This window comes from Hemitrygon akajei, chromosome 7 (genome assembly GCF_048418815.1).
Source record: "Hemitrygon akajei chromosome 7, sHemAka1.3, whole genome shotgun sequence".
Taxonomy (NCBI): domain Eukaryota; kingdom Metazoa; phylum Chordata; class Chondrichthyes; order Myliobatiformes; family Dasyatidae; genus Hemitrygon; species Hemitrygon akajei.
The window spans coordinates 91,655,010-91,678,117 of NC_133130.1; the positions used below are offsets into that span (position 1 = coordinate 91,655,010).

Sequence of the window (23,108 nt, forward strand, 5' to 3'; positions counted from 1 at the left end):
GCCTATGAATCTGCTTCAAGTTTTTCATTATACTTGTGGAAATAACAATAAATTTTACTTTGACTTTGCAACCAATCAATCAATGTATCAAAAACGATCCTTCATAGAAGGAAGAGCATATCACTGTAAATATCAACTATTGGCGACAGTCGTGGAAGAAGGGTAAAGTGAACCAGCTGAGTCACCCGTCTGCCCAAGCCCCGATTCCTTTACAAAGATGAAGTTCGTCGCGCAGTGAAGATGTAAAGGCGCGGCGCGGGATGATGACGTTGTGGAGAGGGTATTCACGTGTTCACCATGGCGTGTCGTGTCGGGAGGCCAGAGCACCGGGCGCCCCCTGAAGTGGTAATGGAGAGGGCAGCGTTGGGGCGGAGGAAGAGAGGGGATCGCGGATTGGGGGCGGTGGAAGGGGGAGAGGAGAGGGGATGACCGTCTTCCAGTATAGTGAGGGCAGCAGCTGTTTGCCCTGGTATTGTCAGGTTAATGGTTTTCTTCTTCCTCTCACCGGCATGAGCGATAATACCACCCCTCCGGGCAGGTTCATCATTCTGCACACTCCAGTGGTGTCTGTGCTGTTGCTGCAGGCAAGCTTTGCGTTGTAGCTGTACTGTACCTCACCGTACTTGTGCAGGTGATGTAAGACAGTTGAATGTGAGAGATTTGCTAACCCCCCCCCCCCCCCCAATACCATTAGTGTAAGGCCAATTATTCTGAAAGCTGCTGCTTTCAAGTGCTGGGCCATCGTGCATTTAAGGATTTCTCGGATACACCCTCTCACTTTGCATAAATGAGTGCCACAGTGTTCAGAATCTATGACTTGTCAACTTTCCTGCCAGGACCGCATGTTGTTTCTCAGAGATGATGTGCTCTTTTGCTGATTTGCCTGGGATCTACTGAGGACCATTTAAGCAACTGCCACAGTTGATGGGTTTACATTTTTTTTCAGTTTTACAATGTGGATGAAGCGAGGAAGTATACACAGAAGTAAGTATTCTGTTGTCATGTTTGTGCTCTTTCATTATCTTCGGTGTGTAATAAAGACCAAGTTTTTGTTGCATGCTTTATGTTTATTGGTATTTAAGAATCATCTTTATTAAGGTTGTTAGAGTTTCTCAGCAAAATGATTTGTACATCAGACTTGTTGATCACATTGGCCTGATTCCTGGCCCACACTGAAGTAACTGATGGAGGCAGATTGGTGTTGGCACGTCCCACATTCTCTGGTTTGGGAGGGGACATGCAGTACCGTGCAAAAGCCTTAGACATGTGTATATAACTGGAGTGCCAAGACTTTTGCACAGTACTGTATTTGTAAACATGGAGCAGAGAGCGAGTTTGTAAGTCTGGTGGGAGCAATGGATGTTGGGAATGGCGAGGGTGGAATGCTACGTGAAGGGTGTGGGATAGGTGGCAGAGAAGGAGCGCCAGAGCTGGGGGAAGTTTCAGGTGCAGCCACACCCAGCCCTGAGACACCAGGCAAAGTCATTTGATGCCAGTCATTACAGAATGTCTCTCTGGTGCTTCCCCTCCCTCCCCTTCTCCCAACAATGACTCCCCTCTCTCTCTCTCTCTGCCCCCTTTCCACTCTCAGTCCACAATGGAGACCCATATCAGAATCAGTTTATCATCGCTCATGTATGTCATGAAATTTTTTTTGGTGGCAGGAGTACAGTGCATTTCATAAAATTACTACAGTACAATGCAAAAGTCCTAGGCACAATAGCCCCCCCCGCCCCCCCAAGAGATTTGCTCAGTACTGTTTCTAGATCCTACTTCCAAATGGAAGGATGTGTGATGCAAGTTTGACTGTGATATCCTATTTGCACAGTCTTCGGGCTTCTTCACACGTCTTGGGGATTGAGGTGGGCAAAGGGTATTTGGGGAGTGCTTACGGTCCAGTGACCACAATTCCATTAGTTTTAAACTGCAGAACAGATCCACAGTTTAATGTCCAAAGATGAAGCAGAGTGAACTTTGTGGAAATTGAGCTGGGTTTGATTGGATGATTCTCGTTAAAGGCAATTGCAAGTGGTCTAGTTTTTCAGGGCAGCATGTTCCTGTCAGGCACCGTGTTCAGGGAGCCAAGGCTGACACACGAGATGATGAGGGACTGGTGAGGAAAAAGAAAGAAGTCTCCATTGTGTTTGGGGTGAATACCATAGTCAATATTAAAAGTTTAAGACCAGACTGAAGAGGGAAATTAGGAAGGCAAAAAGAGGATATGAGATGGTTTTGGCAGAATGGGTTAAAGTTTATCTCAAGAGGTTTGTCATTTAGCACCAGATCCTTTTTCTTGAGCTATATTTGACAGTAACACTAGGCCACCTTAAAGACCATGAGGTCTACCTATGTGTGGAGAGGAGGAAGTCAAGGTTTTGTCTGTTTCTCCCAGGTGTTTACCAAGGAGAATGTCACGAATGCCAGAGAAGTGAGTGTAGTAAGTAGTGAGGAGTTGGATCATGTGCACATTACAAGGAAAGGCACATTTGCAGCCTTGAAGCACATTGAAGTGGGAAAATCCCCAGTTCTTACAGGAGGCCAGGGAAGAAATTATGGAGGTCCTTGTAGAAATAATTGCTTCATTGTAAGATACTGGCAAAGTTTTTGAAGGCCGGAAAGTGGCTAATGTTATTCCATTGTTAAAGGATAGGCCAGGGAGCCATCGGTTGGTGAAACTGACCTCATTTGTAGAGAAGTTTCTGGAGGGAATTCTGAGGGATAAGATCTACCATCACTTAGATAGTCAAGACCTAATCAGGATAGTCAGCGTGGTTTTTGAGGTTATCTGGACAAATCTTTTGCAATTTTTTGATGAGGTAACTGAAGGGACAGTTGAAGTTAAGACACTGGATGCTGTCTCTTTGGACTTTAATAGGAGCTTTGACAAGGCTGCATGGCAGACAGATCTGGAACGTTAAGTTGCATGGGATTCACTGGGAGTTAGCGATGTGAATTCAGGGCTCGATGATGGGAAGCAGAAGGTGATGGTTGAAGGTCAAGTGGGAGTGCACAGTTCACTGAAAGTGGCTATGCAGGTGGACAGGGTGCTGAAGAAAACATCTAGCATTCTGGTCTTCATCAGTCAGGACAATGGGTTAAGGAGAAAGGACATTATGTTACACTAATATAAGCCAATTGGTGAGACTCTACTTCATGTATTGTGTTCAGTTTGGTCAGCCTGTTATAAAAAAGACATCGTCAAGTTGGAGAGGGTGCAGAAGAGATCTAGGTGGCCTGAGTCATATTAAAATGCTGAATCTATATTCCTTGGATTGCAGAAGAACAAGAAGTGACCACATAGAAATTTATAAAATAATGAGGGGTGTCAATAAGCTGGAGGGTCATAGTCTCCTCCCCATGACTGGGGAGTCTGAGAGTACAGTGCACTGATACGAGTGAAGAGGGGGGAAATTGAGGAGACTTGAGGGTAGTGAATACCTGGAATGAGCTGCCAGAGGGAGAGGTCAAGGTAAGTAATATTGCAGCATTTAAGAGGCATTTGGATAGGTATATGGAGGGTAGGGGCTTGGGTGTTTATTTGTTTATATAATTATTGAGATACAGCGCTGAATCTCCTTATAACCCTTCGAGCCACACTGCCCACCAGTCCCCATTTTAACCACTACCTGATCACCGGGCAGTTTACAATGACCAATTAGTCTATTAACTGGTGCGTCTTTGCACTGTGGGAGGAAACCCGAGCACATGGAAAAAACCCATGCATTCCACGGCAAGGATGTACAGATGACGTTGGAATTGAACCCCAGTCTCCGAAGCCCCAAGCTGTAATCGTGTCACATGAACCGCTGCACTACAGTTGAGGGCTGAATGTGGGTAACTGGGACTGGCAGGGAGGATGCTGTGGTCAGCATGGACGAGGTGACTTTGACTCTTCCTGGTCATGGTCAAGAGTCAGCTATGACTCTTCCTGGTCACGTGGTGGTTATAACATTAAGATGCTAATCAGTGGTGACATTCCAGCAGTAAACTGGTACCAGTCTGTAAGGAATGTTGCTTTCTTGTTTAAACTCTTAACGGGATCATTGGTGTCCATTAAGGGTTGAAACCAGCCCCACCCTCATTGCCACTTAATAAACTTGTGGTTTCTTCCCTTCTGCAGCACTCGTATGATTGAAATCCAGGCACAGATGTCAGAGAGAGCGGTTGAACTACTGAATTTACCACAGGATCAACCTTGCTTCCTCTTAGATGTTGGGTATGAAATTTTCATGCAGTCATTGAAAGTACGGTAGAGTCTGACTGGTTAGTTGCCCATGCTTTACTCTAGGTATTGCCTTGTGCATTTTCACAGATTGCATTCAGAATCTGCTTCTGAGGCTCATTCGTCACTGGAGATCTGGGAGTAGTGGTGCATGAGTTGCTGAATATAGTTGCCCAATAGTTTCCTCATCACCTGTCAACAGGTGAAAAAAAATGGATGTTCATATGGAATAAAATGTTTATTGTGAGTTTTTCTTGGTGAATAGTTTTTCAAGTTGAGTGCATTAGATACTGGCTTTGCCTCTTGTAGGACTGGGTTTGATTTCAGCCCAAGATGCATGAATGGACTCAATCCAGTTACTATAGTGTGGAGACCGTTCTGCCCATCGAGTGTGCTCCGCCATTCCTTCAAGGCCGATCCCGGATGCCACTCAACCCCACACACCTGCCTTCTCACAAATAGGAGCAGAATTAGGCCATTCATCATCTAAGTCCGTGCTGGTGAGGAGGGGCGATCTGGAACACTGGTGATCCCTTCACTCTGATTCTTGTGCGTCACTGCTGTGGGATGGCTGGAAAAAACGATGAGATGTGGATACCTGGAGTGAAATCCAGGGTGATCCCCATTATGAGTACATTCCGAAGCTGATGTGGGGGAGTGTGAAGTCGGAATTAGTAAATATTAATGTCACTTGCACTCCCAAACAGAATAAACAATTCATAATGAAAACCAGCTGCTGAACGTTCACAGTTGAATTTGTGATCATTTTGTGAGGAAAGATCATTTTGGAAATGTTTGTCATTTTAGTCCTTAAATTATAGCCCTCTGATATTGTGTAACAATCTGCACGTGTGCGCATCTTTAGAGTGACAGAAATCCAAGAGTTCCATGTCTTGTCCAAGACTGGGTCAGAGATGTGGTGCCCAGGTGCTTGTTATCTCTCAAAAGATGATGGCATTGAGAATAACATCAGCAAGTTTGCTGATGATACTAAGCTGGGTGGCAGTGTGACATGTGATGAGGATGTTAGGAGAACTCAGGGTGACTTGGATAGGCTGGGTGAGTGGACAGATACTTGGCAGATGATGTTTAATGTGAATAAGTGTGAGGTTATCCACTTTGGGAGTAAGAACAGGAAGGCAGATTATTATCTGAACGGTGTAGAGTTAGGTAAGGGAGAAATACAAAGAGATCTAGGAGTCCTTGTTCATCAGTCACTGAAGGTGAATGAGCAAGTGCAGCAGGCAGTGAAGAAGGCTAATGGAATGTTGGCCTTTATTACAAAGGGAATTGAGTACAAGAGCAAGGAAATCCTCTTGTATTTGTACAGGGCCCTGGTGAGACCACACCTGGAGTACTGTGTACAGTTTTGGTCTCCAGGGTTAAGGAAGGACATCCTGGCTGTAGAGGAAGTGCAGCGTAGATTCACGAGGTTAATTCCTGGGATGTCCGGACTGTCTTACGCAGAGAGGGTAGAGAGACTGGGCTTGTACACGCTGGAATTAAGGAGATTGAGAGGGGATCTGATTGCAACATATAAGATTATTAAGGGATTGGACAAGATAGAGGCAGGAAATATGTTCCAGACGCTGGGAGAGTCCAGTACCAGAGGGCATGGTTTGAGAATAAGGGGTAGGTCATTTAGGACAGAGTTAAGGAAAAACTACTTCTCCCAGAGAGTTGTGGGGGTCTGGAATGCACTGCCTCGGAAGGTAGTGGAGGTCAATTCTCTGGATGCTTTCAAGAAGGAGCTAGATAGGTATCTTATGGATAGGGGAATCAAGGGATATGGGGACAAGGCAGGAACCGGGTATTGATAGTAGATGATCAGCCATGATCTCAAAATGGCGGTGCAGGCTCGAAGGGCCGAATGGTCTACTTCTGCACCTATTGTCTATTGAAAGTGGCTGATGCAGCCATTTCTGTTTGTTTCCCAGGTGTGGATCAGGACTCAGTGGGGATTACCTTTCTGAAGAAGGACATCAGTGGGTTGGTGTCGATATCAGTTCAGCCATGCTAGGTAGGTGACACGACAGTATTACGCAGCTTGATTGCGGTGAGGCTTTGTGCCACCCATTGCTGTGCTTTCTCTTTTGTCTATTTCTAAGCAGACAGAACCTCCTCCATTTCTACGTTTGGTCTGGTCTCTTGTTGGGCAGATGTCAATTCCACAGTCAGATTTTGGAAAACATCTGTATAATGATAAGCTGGGTTTATGTTCATGTTTTCTGCTGTTGACCATGTGTTGAGCTTACACTATCGTAGTGTATGGGGGTACCTGATGCGGACACTTACTCTAACATCAACTTCTGTGAGAATATTTAAATGTGCTAACGCTAAACTACCTTAAAGGCACATGACAGCAGGTTCCACATTTTTAGCCACTTCAGAGCATGAATCTTTATTTCTTGAAGTGCCTTTTCCTTTGCCCCTTGATTCTGGAGGTGTGGTGTGTTTTTCAGAGCTGGAAGGCTAGCTAATTGTGTAGCGGAGCCCCATTTTAACGATTGCCTGCTGCAAAGTAAGAAAATCCTGAGGCTCTGCCCTTTAGGTTGTATAAGTTGGTTCCATTTTATCTGGTAAGCCTGATGCTCTGAAACTGTCCTTGTTGTTTAAAGGAAGTTAGATTATGAGTTGTTACAGATGGGAAGTTTTCTGAAGGTGATTAGACTCTAAGCATTGGGAAGCAGCTTGTCTTTTTTTTCCTGAGTTCTAATAAAAACTCAAAATTCTGGAAATACTCAGCAGGTCAGGTCACATCTGTGGGAGGAGAAACAGAGTTTAATCTTTATGTCAAAGACCCATAGTCAGAACTGGAGAGTAGAGAAGAAGTTTGTTCAGCTGCAGGGTGGGTAGGGAGAATGGGACGTCTCTGACCGTGGAGGTAAGCTGTAAACAAATGATGAATGGGAGCAGGTAGAGAGTGAGAACATTGACACAAGATGCAGGAACTGTGAAATGCAGAGCAAGAAGACATGCCCAGCAGGTCAGGTTGGGATTGTTCTCCACTCGCAGAGAGAGAAAGACAACAGCTGAGCCAAATATCACAGATGGATGATTGATACAGACCGAGAAGTCAAGTGTCCAACAGTAGTAGGGATGACTGTTGAGTTGAGAAGGTTGTACCATGCTAGACTGAAGATGCTGCTTGCTTAAATTGGATTCTACAATATATTGAATTTTATATTTTGGGATAATTTGATTTATTGATATCAGTCATTTATGATATTAGCACAGCTCCTCTTTTTTTTCTTTTCAATTTTCTAGAATTGGGGGGGATGTACCCAGACTAATCTGCCAGGCATACCTTCCTGCTCTGTGTGTCACAGCTCCTGACTGTCTGACGGCTCTCATTCACCTTTTGTCCAGATAAATTGTTTGTCTTCATAGTCACCCCAGTTTTACCCCATATGAAGTCAACCCGTCCCACCCCCCGGAACTTAATGAGCTTTTCCTGGCATTCCTCGTTCTGGTGCATTGACTCTGATTCTCTTTCTGCATATGGTACCCACCCTACCAAGTATGAAGGGTCTCTACTCAAAACTTCGACTGTCCATTTCCCTCCATGGAGACTGCCTGATCCGCTGAGTTCCTCCAGCTCCTTTGTGTCTTGCTTTCAATACCTATAGCTTCTGTTTCTATTTTATATTTCCTGCATATAAAATTCTTTTAAAATTTTCTTTAATTTTGAGTTCTGTACCCAGCTTTATCAGCCATTTAAATTTTAGAATTTGCTACTGGGACGTGTACCAGAAATAGCCAGGTGTACAGGTCTCTTTTAAAAATATAAAAGTTATGAATAAGGGTATAAAATTGGCTCATGTTGGTTGAGGACATTGAGAGGGTGATAACCAAAATGAATGCAAAAATCAAAATTTAAAAACTGTGTTGCAGGTAATGATGTTGTTATGTACCCTGTAATGGGTTAAAAGAACCAGCAGAAATGGAACAAAATTGGGGGTCTGGTTTTGCTGTTAACAAAACACTATTTTATTAGTAACTACGTAATATAATAATATAAAACCAGATAAATCAAACAGGTTAGCAGAGTTTATGCATATATAAATGTGGAAATATAAAACCCCAAACTTCTTCAAGCTTAGGTGGTAAGTGATACAGTCTTATGATGGTATAGAAACGAAGTCAGTTCAGTCCGTGATATTGAGTTGAGTAGAATTGAGGAGAGTGTGAGAGAGGTGATTTGTTATCCAAGTAAGCCGATGCCGTCGATCTTCCCATTGTCTTCCGAAAGCCTTTTAAGGTCACTAACTATGACCACGCCAAAGGGTGCCATCTTCACGCAGTAAAGCTATCAACCCAGGCAAATGTTAAACACACTGATAGCTCTCCACAGGTCACCCTTTTCCACACAGCGAGCAAAACCCACCCTTTCGTGGGCACTCGAAGCTCATCCAGTGTGTCTGTGTGTCAGAAAAGCCAGCTGACCTTGTATATACCCAAACATGCTGAACACCAGCTGTCCATTACATAGCTCCGCCCTTCCATCACCATAGCGACTCGAGAGCTGCTCAGTGCCTCTCTGAATCAGTGGCACACACTCTCTCTTTTTAAAGGCACAGTCCATAATGAATAAACCTTAGGATCTCGTCACAATGTTAATAAAAAACCAAAATAAACTTATTCAATATTTTTAATTGATATCAAAGGTTAATAACCCTGGAGACTGATAGGAATGAATTGGTGTATTGCAAGTTGTAAGCAGGTACATTTCTTTAGTTCAGAATGCATATTACTACTTCAAAGATTGAACAGGCTTGTGGCATTAGACTCTGTTTAATGTTTAAGTGGTTGAGAAGTGAGCATAAGTTGAGATTTCACAGGATGAGATGTTAAGGATGTGGTTCATGAAAAGGTTAGCAGATTTAGACAGGAAGGAGTGGGAAAACTGGGAAATGGTTACTGGATTAGACTGAGAAAACATGCAGAGCTTTAGAGGACTGAATGACCTACTGTATTTCTGTGCCTCCATTCCGGATGCTTGCATGGGAGGATTATTATGTAGGGAACTTCTTTTAATGCTTCAATTTTAGGAGGGTTAAGGGACCAGTCTGAAAACTAATTCAAATAATCTGTTATTTTTGTGATGATCAATCACGTACTTGAAAATGGCCAGAAGTGATAAGGCTCCCAGTCTGCTACTCTTAAGTTCTGCGTTGCCCTTTCCCCTTTACATGACCATAGATTTTTTTTTCCCCCTTTTTCCTGATAGATGTTGCACTGGAGAGAGAGGTAGAAGGTGATCTTATTCTAGGAGACATGGGTGCGGGTGTGCCATTCCGGCCCGGCAGCTTTGATGGCTGCATCAGGTAAAAGCTTTCATTGCCTCTAGTCGTATAGGAGTCCTCTTTCAGTTAAGTCTCTTTTATCCCAATAATGCCAACTTCCTTCCTTGTAGAGTCTTGTAAAATTTTTAAGGAACTCGTGGTAACAATTTGAGACAAATTTTGTTCCTCAGCACTGAAGGATATTAAGATGCGACCAAAAGCATTGTCAAAGAGCTTAAGGCTCGGGCAGTGAAAGATGTGGCTTCCATTAGAACAGCAGTGAAAAATAAAGCTGTGGGTTAAGCTGGCTGGACTGGGGAAGAATTTTGGGGGAGTTTTGGAGTTGGATGTGGATGAAATAATGGTGGGTTTGTAAAAGAGTAGGAGTTCATAGCCACCAGACAAAATCTGGTCAGCAAACATAGAGAAGCAGATTATTTTTGATTTTCTACTATGTAACTTCTGTTTACACACACGCATTTTGTTACACATCACCCAGACATCAAGTTTGAACAAAGCTCTCAGCTGTCTTGTAAGGCAGCAGTTCTAACATCAAACTTATAGCAATTATGTTCATTTTTCCAGCTTCTCTGCCCTCATTTGACATCATGCCAGTTATCCAAAACATCCCTCAGTGATAGTGTGCATTGGGTTAACTCTCATTTAATCGGAAGCCAAACACTCAATCATAAATATCTGATGGAGAACTGGTAAACTTAAAAGAAAACTGAAGGTAGCAGCAATGACTTTGATGATTTTCTTTTTCTTTCTCTCTTTAGTATTTCTGCTCTTCAGTGGTTGTGCAATGCAGATAAGAAGAGTCATAACCCTCCAAAACGGCTCTACAGATTCTTCAGTTCTCTCTATGCCTGTCTGGTAAGCTTCGGTATGCAAAGCAGTTATAATCCAGGTGTGTAACACACGAGATGCTGGAGGAGCTCAACAGGCCAGGCAGCATCTATGGAAAAGAGTACAGTCGACGTTTTGGTCCGAGACCCTTTGGCAGGACTGGAGAAAAGGAGATGAGGAGTAGATTTAAAAGGTGGAGGAAGGGGAGAGAGAAACACAAGGTGATAAGTGAAACTGGGAGGTGGGGGTGAAGTAAAGAGCTGGGAAGTTGATTGGTAAAAGAGATACAGGGCTGAAGAAGGGGGAGGAGTCATGAAAAGACCATGATCACTCACGTCATACGACAAGGTACAGAACGAATGAGTGGGCTCTAGCTTGGAAGGGTCTGTGATCTTTGACGGAAATGATGTAGTTGGGGTTTCGTGTGTAGCCTTTTGGAGTGTCTCCCTTGTTACCTCTTGGATATACTGTTATTTACTCTGATCAAAGTGGGAACCAATTATGTTCTATTTTATAATCAGTTTTCTGAACTCATTTGTTTAACAGGTGCGAGGAGCTAGAGCTGTGTTTCAGTTTTATCCTGAGAATTCTGAGCAGGTTGGTTGTTAAAGCATTCAAACAATGGCACTTAACACTCAACATATGGCGTGTGTATGTCCCACACTCTGGAACTATTTTCCCCAGTTCATTGTGCAGAGAATCACGTTGATATCTTTGTGATAATTCAGCATGCCACAGACATTGTAATCCATTTATGTTTTGTGACTGATGCTTTTAAGTGACCATTGACGGTGTGTGAACTCATCAAGATTTAATCATTACAGCATATGCTTGGCTTAACATTTGCAAGACATTCTATTAGATTACTGTCATTTTGGTGCCGTGGTGTTTAGTTGTCTTCTGTTCGGAAGAGTGGTTACCCCGGCTGGCTTTATGGACGGTAACACTGCTCCTTGCCCACCTGTCTAAATGGTCAAAACAACAGAGCTGTTAAACTACAGAAGAGCATCACTCAAAGCAATAAGCAGAGTACATACTTTCTTCAAATTGCCTTGAGCATAAGAATATTGGCAACAGGTTCAGTAAAAACTTCCAAAAGGAAATTGTATAGAGGTGAGAGAAGACCCATGTTTGCAGGGATAAAGTGAAGGAACCACTGGAGTAGGCCAGCTGGGTTGTTCCTTCAATGAGAAATGGTACCTGCATGAAGTATAATTTAGGTATGTCTGTTTCCCTCATTTTTTTTCGCCCCTTCCCTTTCTATAACACAGCTTGCACCCCCAGTACTCAGAGAAAGAATTGAACTACAACCTAAAACTTAGAATGGCGCCTAGCAAATTGGGTGTTTTATCTTATTGCCTTTTGAGTCCAGGGTACTTTTGTGTGCATTTTAAGCACCTCATCATCACAAGGTAGTTAGTTTACCTTTTGCTATGTCCTCTTAAGTGTTTGTAGATTGTGTCTGATGACACAAGCAACAACTGTCACCGATATACAATAATAATTCATGTCAAATCCAAATTTTATTTGACTGTCAGAAGCTTAAAAGTTGGGAAAGCATAGAAACAGGCCCTTCAGTCCTCTGAGTCTGTGTCAATTCTTATCCACCCATCTAAAATCCACACATAGTACCACGTTTGAGATTAAACCCGGCTCTCTGGCTTTGCAAGGCGGTAACTCTAGTAGCTGTCTATCCTTGTTCGTGCATTAATTGGCTGAGCCATGTGGACAGCTAAGTCCAGATCCAATGAGAACTCTGTTCTGTGTTAGCTAATCTGATATGGACCAGCAATTCTATGATTCTGAATTGGGAGGATTGCACTAGAAATTGCCATCTTGAAGTCTGCATTACAAGTGTATGTGCGTGGTGAAGGAGCGCAGTTGGATTGAAGAAAATCAAATAATAGAAAAAATGAACTAAAAACAGAAAATGCTGGAAGCAGTCAATTAGTCAGGCTGTATCTGTAGAAAGTGACACAGTTAACCTTTCAGGTCTAGGACTGTTTGCACTGGATCTGAAGGATTAGCTACTTTTCCACAGATGCTGCCTGATCTGTTGAGTGTTTCCAGCAGTTGAACGCAGTCCGCAGTGATTTCCCTGTGCAGTTGACATGCCTGAAAAGACTTGCTGATTAGCCAACTGTATATAAAAAAAAATAATTGCTGCATGTTAATGTTGGCATTTTTTAAAAATCCCTAGATGGAGTTGATCACAGCCCAGGCGATGAAGGCTGGTTTCACAGGTGGTGTGGTAGTGGATTACCCCAACAGCAACAAAGCAAAAAAGTGAGTATCAGAGACTTGGACTTGCTAGTGGGACAATGATAGTCAGGGGAACCACTGCAGCTGATATTGTATTCTTGTTCTGTCGTCATTTGTTTCCTTAACAGTTTAACCCTTGGTATACTGCTGTCAGCATATTTTCCACAGTTGAAAGGGAACAAATAGATCTGACTAAACTTACTGCTTGCTATAGTGTGCTTGACATTTGATATTTGTGAGGTAGCATTGCCAGGTAGACATAAGCTGTTTGTCTCTCATCTTTTGTTGTGAATAACTGCATGGGAGTGTTTTCCTTGCCCGTTATCTCGTTGGTTTTGAATAAAAGGTTGAGCCACGTGGACAGCTGAGCTCCGGATCTCATCATTTAAGTCAGATGGTTTGGTGGAAATTAAGGAGAATATTTGTGTTTATTCTGTGCTCAGTGACTGCACTTTAAAACGCATTTTTTTTCCCACTTTGTAGCACTTCAGAATGTCTTGCGAATTTGATAAAATGCTGTACATAAACAAATGTTCTTTTTGCAACTTTTTCTCTTAGATTCTTCTTGTGTCTGTTTGCAGGAGTGTCTGGAAAGCTGCCGAAGGTAACTATTCTATCAGATTTTATTGGGGTTTTAGGGAACTGGTCAAGTTTCATTTTGATAAAAGTCACATACGTGGTTACACAAAGCAGCTTATCGAAAAATAATACCTTAGGACTTCACTCTGAATGCCCGATTACATCCATGATATCTGCAGAATTGGAATTGAAAACATGGTGCCCACAAATACCCCAAGATAGTGCAGTGCTGCATATTCGGCCTCAAAGTTTGTCAGATAGCAAAGGAAGTTGTGCTTCAGTATCTTTTATACGGAGCTTGGGGCGGCACGGTAGCATAATGGTTAGCATTACGCTTAATGGTACCAGCAACCCAGTTTAAGTTCCTGCCGCTGTCTGGAAGGAGCATGTACATGTTCCCCATGACTGCATGGGTTTCTTCTGGGTCCTCCGGTTTTCTCCTACCGTCCACAGATGTACCAGTTGGTAGGTTAATTGGTCATTGTGAATTGTCCCTTGATTAGGCTAGGGTTAAATTTTGGGTTGCAGGGCAGCGTGGGCCAAAGGGGCCTATTCTGAACTGTAACCCATTGAATAAATAAAATATAGTTAAATTAACACAGGTGATCATTGGCCTAGCCCTCCCCAGGGGCAGTATTTTGAAACCCCATTTTATTGGCACCCTTGGCATTGTTGCTGACTTGTCTGTATCTGTGTACTTTTCCAGTAGGAACAACCTTTATGTTGTTTATAAGCTTGGAATTGCTGAGCACCTTTGTTATCTTTCTTTCCCCTTCTTCTGTATCCCAGTCTATTAAGCGTAAGTTACTTGTTCGCAAGAAATCAAACCGGGATTTCAGAAATACTACAGTGGCGGGTGCTCACCACCTTGTTCTCACTCTGTAACAACTCTAGTTGGGGTACATCATTTGAATTTAAAATAAATATTCGGATATCTAAACCCAAGGTATTTTATAAAAATGCTGGAAGGTGTTTCCTGACTTGAATCTGTCAAAAAAAAACCAAGGCTGTGAGCTTGTGCATCCCAGTCAAAGCAGAAATATACCACGTGAAGACACTAATGGTCAAATACCATATGTAATCCACATTAAAACTCTGCCACGGGCTTTCCCAAGCCTGTCTACAAAAGAAAGAGGGTTGGGCATGGGGCTTGCAACCCCATCCGGTAAAAACACCGTGCTACAGAAGCTCCAAAGACTTCATCCCCAGGAGAGGATGGAGCAAGAAGATGTGCTACACCTGGGGACAACTTGAAAGATTAGCCCAGGATAGAGGACTCTGGCAAGCTGCTTTTGGCAGCCCTTGCCCTAGTAGAGGGTGATGTGCCATTCGGTCATCTCTGGGATTTGAGTTTAAATTTAGCCCAATCTGATGAAGGCATGGACAAGAGCTGTTATTAACTGCTGAAAGAACAAACTCAACAAGGAGGTGGTACCTGACAGCAGCCTGGCTCCATGCGGTGTGGAGAATTGGGGTGCCCACCAGGTGATTATCATAACCAAGCACACTTGATAAGCTCCTGGATAAGTTGGTGGCAAGTTAATCAGTTACACTTGTTTGGTGGAAGGGAAGGCCATGCTGAGTCTTTCCAAGTTGAAGCAGTGTATTGAGACAGCAATGCACAAAATTCTGGAGGGGCCCAGCAAGTCAGGCAGCATCTGTGGAAGAGAGTACCGTAAATATTTTGGGCTGAGATCCTTCATCAGGTCTTGGCCCAAAGTATTGACGGTTTCTTCCCTACTGTAGATGCTGCCTGATCTGCTGAGTTCCTCCAGCATTATGGTTGTATTGCCCAAGATTTCCAGCATCTGCACAACCTCTTGCATTATTGAGTCAGAGCACTGGTATCTTGACTGTTGTTGCTGAAAATTGTTCTTTCCCATTTGTGATGTCAGTCAAGTTGAACACAGTTGATGTGCATACCCCACCACCGGCTCTCTCATCCATCTGGCTGAACTTGTTCTCACCCCAAACAACTTCTCTTTTAATTCTACTCACTTCCTCCACATCAAAGTTGGAGCCATGGGCACACATAGGTGCCAGCTATGCCTGTCTTTTCATTGTCTGTGTAGAACAGTCCCTGTTTCCACCTTGTACCACTCCCCAAATCTTACCCCGTTGGTGCTGCTTCCCTAGCTCCTGCAGAGCATCAGTCTTGTCATCTTTGCCACTACTTCTACCATATTCTCAAATTCACATGGACTGTTTCTTAAACTGCTCTTTTCTGTATCTTTCTCTCTCTACCTCAGGAGTCATTTTTACTGGTATTTACTGTCCCCACTCCCCCCTTCTGAACCTCCTCTGGCCCATCCCATTTTCATTCCCTTCAGATATTCACTATGAGTGGGTTTATTAACGATAGACCCACCAACTCACTCAGCCACCTAAATTACTCCTTTTCTCACTCTGTTCCTTGGAAGAATGCCATGCCTTTCCCCTTGTTTCTTCATCTCTGCTACATTTGCTCTTAAGACAAAGCCTTCCATTCTAGGAAATTTGAATTGACCTCCTTTTTCAGGAATTGTGGCTTCCCTTTCTACTGTGGTTGACAGAGCCCTCTTTCACATCTGCTCTGTTTCGTAGATTTTTGCTCCCTTTCTAGTGCCCTACAGACAGACCAGAGATTAACTAGTCCTCACCTCTCACCCTACTAGCCTCTGCATTTGGACTGTTCTTCGTCATTTCTGCTAGCAGCACTGAGGTCCCACTGAGCCACACCTTCCCCACCCTACCTCTTTCTACCTTCTACAAGGACTGCTCCCTCTAACTCCCTCATCTGCTCATACCTCCCCGCTGACCCCTCCCTAGCCCTCAGCACTTTTCCCCTACCATTGTAAGAGCTGAAGTACTGTCTCTGCACCACCTCCCTCGGTATCATCCATGGCCTAAACGGTCCTTCGAGGGGAGGCAAAGGTTCACGTGGACCTCCTCCAACCTTGTCTGTTGTCTTTGGACTTCTGTATGAAATGGACATGGATTCCCGTGATAATCACGCTGAGTTTGTATTTTGTTCTCTCATTTCATGTTTAGGGCCTTGGAGCGGAGCAGGAAGAGGACATGAAGAGCCACGTGCAGTTTACAAATGCCAGGTATGATCTTTACACTTGCGGGAGATCGTTGATGCATAATAGTCAGCATCACTAAATCCACTCAGGTGTTAACGTATTGAATGACCTGTCCTGGGCCCAGAACGTAGATAGAATCATAAAGATAAGGAAAGCATGTCAGCTTCTTTACTTTCTTTGGAGGTTAAGGAGGTTCAACATGTTACCAAACACTAACCTTCTACAGAGTTACTGTTGAAAGGATCCTGACTGGTTACATCTGATACAGCAATGCAAATGAGGGGAGCGTAACAAACTGCACAGAATAAGAGGGCTCAGCTCAATCCCCCCCTTTCCCGCGCCTCTCCCCTTCCCCCACCATTGGTTTTGCCTACCTGAGGTGCTGCCTTAAGAAGACTGCATCTACAATCAAAGATCCCCACCTTCTGAACCATGCCATCCTCTCACAGCTGCCATTGAGCGGGAGGTATAGGAGTCTGAAGTCCCATTCTACTTGATTCAAGACAACTACTTCCCTTCAACAATTCAGCTTTTGAACAAAGCTGCACAGCTCTAATAACTACCTCGGTGACAGTGCTTCGACAGCTTTTCACAATGGAGTTTTGAAAAACTAACCGTTTTTTTTGGTAAAAATTGTGTATAATTTGTGTTTCTGTTCTGAATACATTATTTGATCCACTATCCCTGTGACCCTGCTGTAGCTAAGATTTTCATTACTTCTGTGCATGTGTATGCTTGTGAAAATCACGGTAAACTCGACTAAGAGATTGAGAAGGAATATTGACTTTGAGTACTGACGTGGAGCTTAAGGTGATTGAGGTGGGTAGAGAGTCGGAGGTGACTAGCTTAGACATGTTTAAGGAGGGACTAGATTGGTACATGGTGTAAAGATGTGACGTGTTGTAAGATACAGCTTAAAAAGTACAGTAAAAAACAAACTGTTGGAAGAACTCAAGCTGAGCAGCATCTATGGGGATGGGGTAAGGAGGAATTGTTGATGTTTCAGGTGGAGACCCTGCCTCAGGACTGTTTTGGAGAGGGAAGTTAGCCAGTTTAAAGAGAAGGGGTTCCAGTGTCTGCAGGTTCTTGTGTGACCATTAAACAAATAGGTGTTTAATAGTCTTAGTACATATAAAAGCTTATGTCAGAATGTGTATCACTACCTCAGTATAACAGAATAATAGTTTAATCGTAGGGTTTTGTTGAAATAGTTACACTGTATTAACTCAGTGTGGACATTGCAGTAGGTTGAGAAGCAAAGCACGATAGTTGAGTCGAGCCACATTTATTGTCATGTTGCAGGTCTGGTGAGGGGCAGGAACAGTGAAAAACTTGCAACAGCATCGCAGGCACGTAGGTTCAGACAACACACAGAACATCAAATACACGAGCGAAGAGAGAAAAAGAATGCAAAACAAGACATTAGTGTGTGTAAAGAGAAAGAGAGAGAGAAAGTCTGTGGTTGTCAAGAGGCGGTCAGTAGTGTTCCATTGCCGAGGAAGGATTAGGATTGTGCAGGTTGTTTCAAGAAACTGATGGTTACAGGAAAGTGGCTATTCCTAAACTTACACACACAAAGTGCTGGAGGAACTCAGAAGGTCAGGCAGCATCTGTGGAAATGAATAAACAGTCGACGTTTGAGGCTAAGACCCTTCTTCAGAACTCCCTAAAATTGATTGTGTGTGACTTTGGGCTTGTGTACCCACTACCAGACAGCATCAGAAATGATGTGAATTGCAAAGGCAGGCCCTGAAAACAGGAAAACATTTAAAACTTGCAGACTGTGGAAGAGAATGCACTGACACTTGAAACAACATATCACCAGCTAAAGTGTATTAACTGACCACAAGGAATGTGCTGATAAAGAATGGTACCAAATAACCATTAAGTTAGGATGTGGAGAACAAGGGAGGGATTAAAGGCCTTATTATTGGAGCCAGGGGTTTGTGGCAAAGGCTGAGCCTGGTTATGTTGCTGAACATGTCTGGGAAAGTGGGAACCTGGAAAACAAGAAATGGGAGAGAGATGCACGATCGAATGAGGAGATGGACCAGGAGACTGTACGTTACTATGTAAGATCAAAGGGAAGAATGCATTTAAATTTAATAGGGAAAGAGGCAATAGGACATAGCAGGAGGAAGAGAAGCTGCACTAAGATCATTCTGCGCGTGCGCCTCCTAGATAGGAGGGGCACACTGTGGTCATTGTAGTTACTAATTGTAGCTCAATCAATAAATCTTGCTCATTTCCGATAGACCTGTACCCATAGTGGAAAATTCTAGTCACAGATCAGTTTAATTGAACATTGGAACTAAGAAAACCTATATTTGCAAAGCTCTAGACTTGTGGCTTTCCAATTATTTGCAAGGTGTGGGGCAATTCTGAACCAGTCACGTAATTGACCTTTTAAACTAAATTTCTGATGAAAAACCAGTTCCTTTTGGACACCAAGCACATCCCTGATTTCCTAATCACTGTAATAACAGAATATTGCATGATCCTGTGTGAGTTTCACTTTAACTAAAGCCTGGCAGCAACATGATGTTGCATTTCGCAGATGATATGAAGTTCATGTGACTTTTCTGTGGCTCTTCATGTGCCCAAGATTACAGCCTAGTCAGCTAAGTCAGTCTGTCGTATGTGCTGTGTAAACTTGTCACTCTGATTTGAAATACCGAGGAAGAAGATAAAGAGTTTTGCTTCTCTACATACAGGGATTCACTGCTAGACAGAATGGGAGAGAGCAGAGTCTGTGTATTTAATTATTACTGGAATACTTTGACGTATTTAAAAGCTGTATTTTAAAAAGAATTACAATAAATTTATACAACACACACAAAATGCAGGCCAGGCAGCATTCATAAGGAGAAGCACTGACGACGTTTCAGGCCGAGACCCTTCGTCAGGACTGACTGAAGGGAAAGATACTAAGAGATTATCTCGGCGTCTCGACCCAAAACGTCGACAGTGCTTCTCCTTATAGATGCTGCCTGGCCTGCTGCGTTCCACCAACATTTTGTGTGAGTTGTTTGAATTTCCAGCATCTGCAGATTTCCTCATGTTTGCACAGTAAATTTATAGATCATTTTGAAGCAACTCATGCATGCATGTAATGATTACTGCTTGTAGGTATCTCACATTAAGGCAAGAGGGTTGCAGTCTCTGTCTTTCACTGAGAAACCAATAATAATTGAGGAATGTCGTTGTGACAGCTGAAAGCTGCTGGCTGCTGCATTTTCCTGCCTCTTACAACTTGTGAGTTTGCTGCATAAATAAAATGTGATGCTCCCTTGCAGATTCCCTAGCTTAGGAGGAAATCGTCGGCATGCAAACTACATGGAATATGCCTGTCCCCACCACCTTTGGTGATGGGCGGGGCAATAAGCAGCCTTCATAGTGTAAATCGGTCCTCAGATCATGTGAAGAAACTCTTTCCAAACAAATGGAGCCCCGGATCAGAGGGTCACAGTTTGTTTTCAAGGAGTGGCTGTAACACCAGCTCCCAGATCTCCAGTGACGTATGGACAGTAATAATAGGGGTGGGGTGGTCTCTTCCCTCATCACTGTCGATAATCCCTGTAGGAAGCTCTTAACTGAGATAGGTTTGTGTACATTTATCGGGTGATCCACTGATACTCCATCATGAAGCACATCGTTTCAGACAGACTTACACCCCACACAGAAATTTGACGTGGCTGCCTGTGGTTGGCAGCTTTGTTAAAGGCAGATTTCATCCTTTTGATGGCCCATGTACAAGGAAAAGCCATGTGGACAAATCAGTGAAGAAGAGTCACCTGTCAGACTATTCCAGCATGAATCAGTACCTTCACGGAAGGGATTGAACAGGTAGTTGTTTTAGTGGGTTCCAGACTCTGAATATCCTGGGCTGATCCCACACCTCAGTGTCTTGCTCAGACAGGAAGGGAATACCCTTGGAACAGGAAGGTGTGTGATCGGGAGGGAAGAAGTAACCTGTTTCACAATCCTTACCGTAGTCCATTGATTTCTACTGGAAGGCTGATTGATGCATAGTTAATCTACAGGTGGATTGCAGTGCGATCTGCTGCAATAACCAGCAGATGAGGCTGTTGTCCAGATAGCAAGGCTCATAGTTCATGTGAATTCAGTGTGCTGGGACACTGCACACGTCCCCCATGATTAATTTTTGTGGATGGGAGGAAAAATCTAGGAAACCAAGGAGGCATTGCAGAGGGATCTTGAATTAGATACTGGTTGTATCCAGTGGTGACAAACTCATTTCTAATTTGAACATCCATTATAAGACTGTAAGACAAATGAAGTTAGCCTTGTAGAGGATTGGATTTATCCGCCAACACCTTAATGTTCCAACCCGCTTTCAGCAGCTTGAGTTAAAGGTCAGCAGTATGGCTGACAGCTGGCAGGAGCTAGAGAACCAATGGCAGCCACTGCTGCTGCTGATGGAGGAGGGGGGAACATGGTCTTTCATATTTCCATTGTCATCACATTTGGGACATGTTTGCCTTGAGCTCCCTTCTTCAGGACTTGCAGACTTAGTTCACGAACACTTGATTGGAGGAATATATTAGGGAAGGCATAAACCTAGTCCTTGGAGAGAAAATGGGCAACAAGCGGACAGCTGATAAGTAACCATGCTTTTAAAACAACCTCTAAAGGAGTTCACTCAAGACTTGGCTTGATTCCAATAATTTTGAAGAAAGTCTTCTTCTGCAGGTTGAGATTTAAGAACATGAAGGGGAAATCTGTGAAGGGAAGCAGGGACTGGATTCTGGAGAAGAAGGAGCGGCGAAGGCGTCAAGGAAGGTGAGGGGCTTGTGGGCCGAGCCATTTCTGCGAGTAATGAGAATCACAGTGAAAACTTATCCCTGGCCTGTTTAGTGTGTGGAACCAGTAAGTAATCTTCGTATGTCTCCGACCCTTGTGCCTGCACTGACTGTGCATGGTTCTGTTCGTTGCTGCAAGCAGGTTGCTCTATCACACAGTGAAACTGCGTCAGTGTTTTTTTTCCTGCCACTGCCTTGGTATGGATTTCAAAATTGAACATCATCGGTATATGTGTGCGTGTTTCAGCATTGTTATGTGCCCTGAGATACAGTGCAAAGGCAAATAAAAATTCTTCCCATTGAAGCACAAGCATTCAAAATCCCTTTTGAGCAAATTTTTTTTTTATCCTGTTTGTTGCTGTCCAGAGGAGGCAGTGAGATATGATGGAATAGGTTTCTTCCACAGAGGAGAATGGAAGTTACCTTTATCTGTTGGAGTTGGCAGCTCCCAAGAGTCATGGGAGTAGATATGAGCTTGTCCTGTTTTTTTTCTTTGAATCAATTAAAGTAGAGCAAAGTATGAGGCTGTTTGTTCAGCCAGCCATATTTGTGTAAGTGTCATTTGTATTTGGCACTCCATTCTAATGCTTTTCATGTACTTTTAACTTCTACACTATTTCAATTCTTATGTTGGAAAGATAGTGAAATGTATTTTTTCCACGCAGTGAAGAACCAGTTTAAAGATCTCTAAGGTGTGGTGACTTTTAACTGCTTTTTCCTTTTCCCTCTGCAGGACAGTTCGAAGTGACACCAAATACACTGGAAGGAAGAGGAAGGCTCGATTTTAGGAAGGCAGTGGCCGAGAGTTTAATTTGGTTACAGCTTGCAGAACCCTACAAGATGTTCACTCGACATGTACCTCTAGTGGTTAATAACCACGCCAACCCTTTTACCAGGGAGTGGCTTCTCCATTTTGCAGATCTCAAAAAGGGACTGACTAGCTTTGCGAATAATGAACAGTTTGAACGAAGCCTGCTCCCTCTTTCACCTCGGTGCCTTTTGATGGAGAGGGTCTCAGAATGGTTCAGTATCCCAAACTGTCCAGATCTTGCCTGGATATCAAAAGGCTGAGCACATTGAAGCCTGCACCACATCACACTATTGATCCTGATCTTGCACAAGGAAAAGTATTACTATCTTCCAACTCTCAATGATGAAGATAGATTTTATTTCCCAGTGATAAACCTCATTAAATTATGGGATGTCGGCCAACATCAATCTTTAAAAAAACGTACTTTATTGATTGCTTGTAGTTATAAGATGAATGTTTTAATCTGATTTATGAAATCTCTGAATTAAATATTGTTTTTTGTCCAAGACCAAGTAAAATACTGTACAGTACTTTATTTTCCCAGTCCCGATTCATGTACCTGTAATATTCCTGTCGTTAATGGGACATTGCTTAAAGGGCAGGAATAACAGCGCAGCGATGCTGTGTCATTCAGAGTTCAGTTAAATGATAGCTGTGAGTAAAGTTAAAATATTAGAATTATCAAATGGATTGAACTTGTGCAATTATCTCTGAACAGTTGGGAGAATAGATAGCAAATGGTCAGGCACACATTGCTGAAAAATAAGCAACAATAAAAGGAGGTTCTGACTTTTCTGATATTGTACCGTGTGAAAGATAACAGACGGAAAATTTAATGCATCCAGGAAGACATCTTAGGAAATACATAGCATTCTCCAATAGGAGAAGTGGCACCTCTAGTAACACTAGGGATCAAAGATTAGTTCATTCCTTAAAAAAAAAGGATTGTGAAAGGGTCTAGCAGTGGGGAGGCATTCTGGTGGTGGTGATTATATCCTGAATCCATTGTCAGAAGTTCTCAGTTTATGAAGGGGGCAACTTTACTAAGGTGCAGAGGCGAGCACTAGAGTGCGATGCAAAATATTGGATTAAAATGAGGAAGTGAGTTTGACAGTTGAAAGCAGTTTGATGGTCAGCTTCAGTGTCCACCAGGATAGAATTACAGGGTCTGAGCATTATTTTCCAATCTTGTGAGCGTGGCCCTAGACTAGT

At 43.2% G+C, this 23,108-nt stretch overlaps 1 protein-coding gene across 3 annotated transcripts; it reads left to right on the forward strand.

Moving 5' to 3' along the window:
• The first annotated feature begins 162 nt into the window (after window positions 1–162).
• On the forward strand, window positions 163–22,414 carry bud23 (BUD23 rRNA methyltransferase and ribosome maturation factor). Of its 3 annotated transcripts, none has more exons than XM_073051417.1 (12): window positions 163–345; window positions 947–984; window positions 4,121–4,216; window positions 6,160–6,242; window positions 9,453–9,549; window positions 10,287–10,383; window positions 10,903–10,953; window positions 12,557–12,642; window positions 13,177–13,222; window positions 16,228–16,286; window positions 20,976–21,065; window positions 21,819–22,414. In XM_073051417.1, exons 1-12 carry the CDS (start codon window positions 298–300, stop codon window positions 21,871–21,873), a joined length of 846 nt encoding a protein of 281 aa, XP_072907518.1. In that variant the 5' UTR covers window positions 163–297; the 3' UTR covers window positions 21,874–22,414. The 3 variants fall into 3 exon arrangements, with proteins under 3 accessions (XP_072907518.1, XP_072907520.1, XP_072907519.1); XM_073051418.1 differs by lacking the exon at window positions 163–345 and adding an exon at window positions 428–479; XM_073051419.1 differs by lacking the exon at window positions 4,121–4,216.
• The last annotated feature ends 694 nt before the right edge of the window (window positions 22,415–23,108 follow it).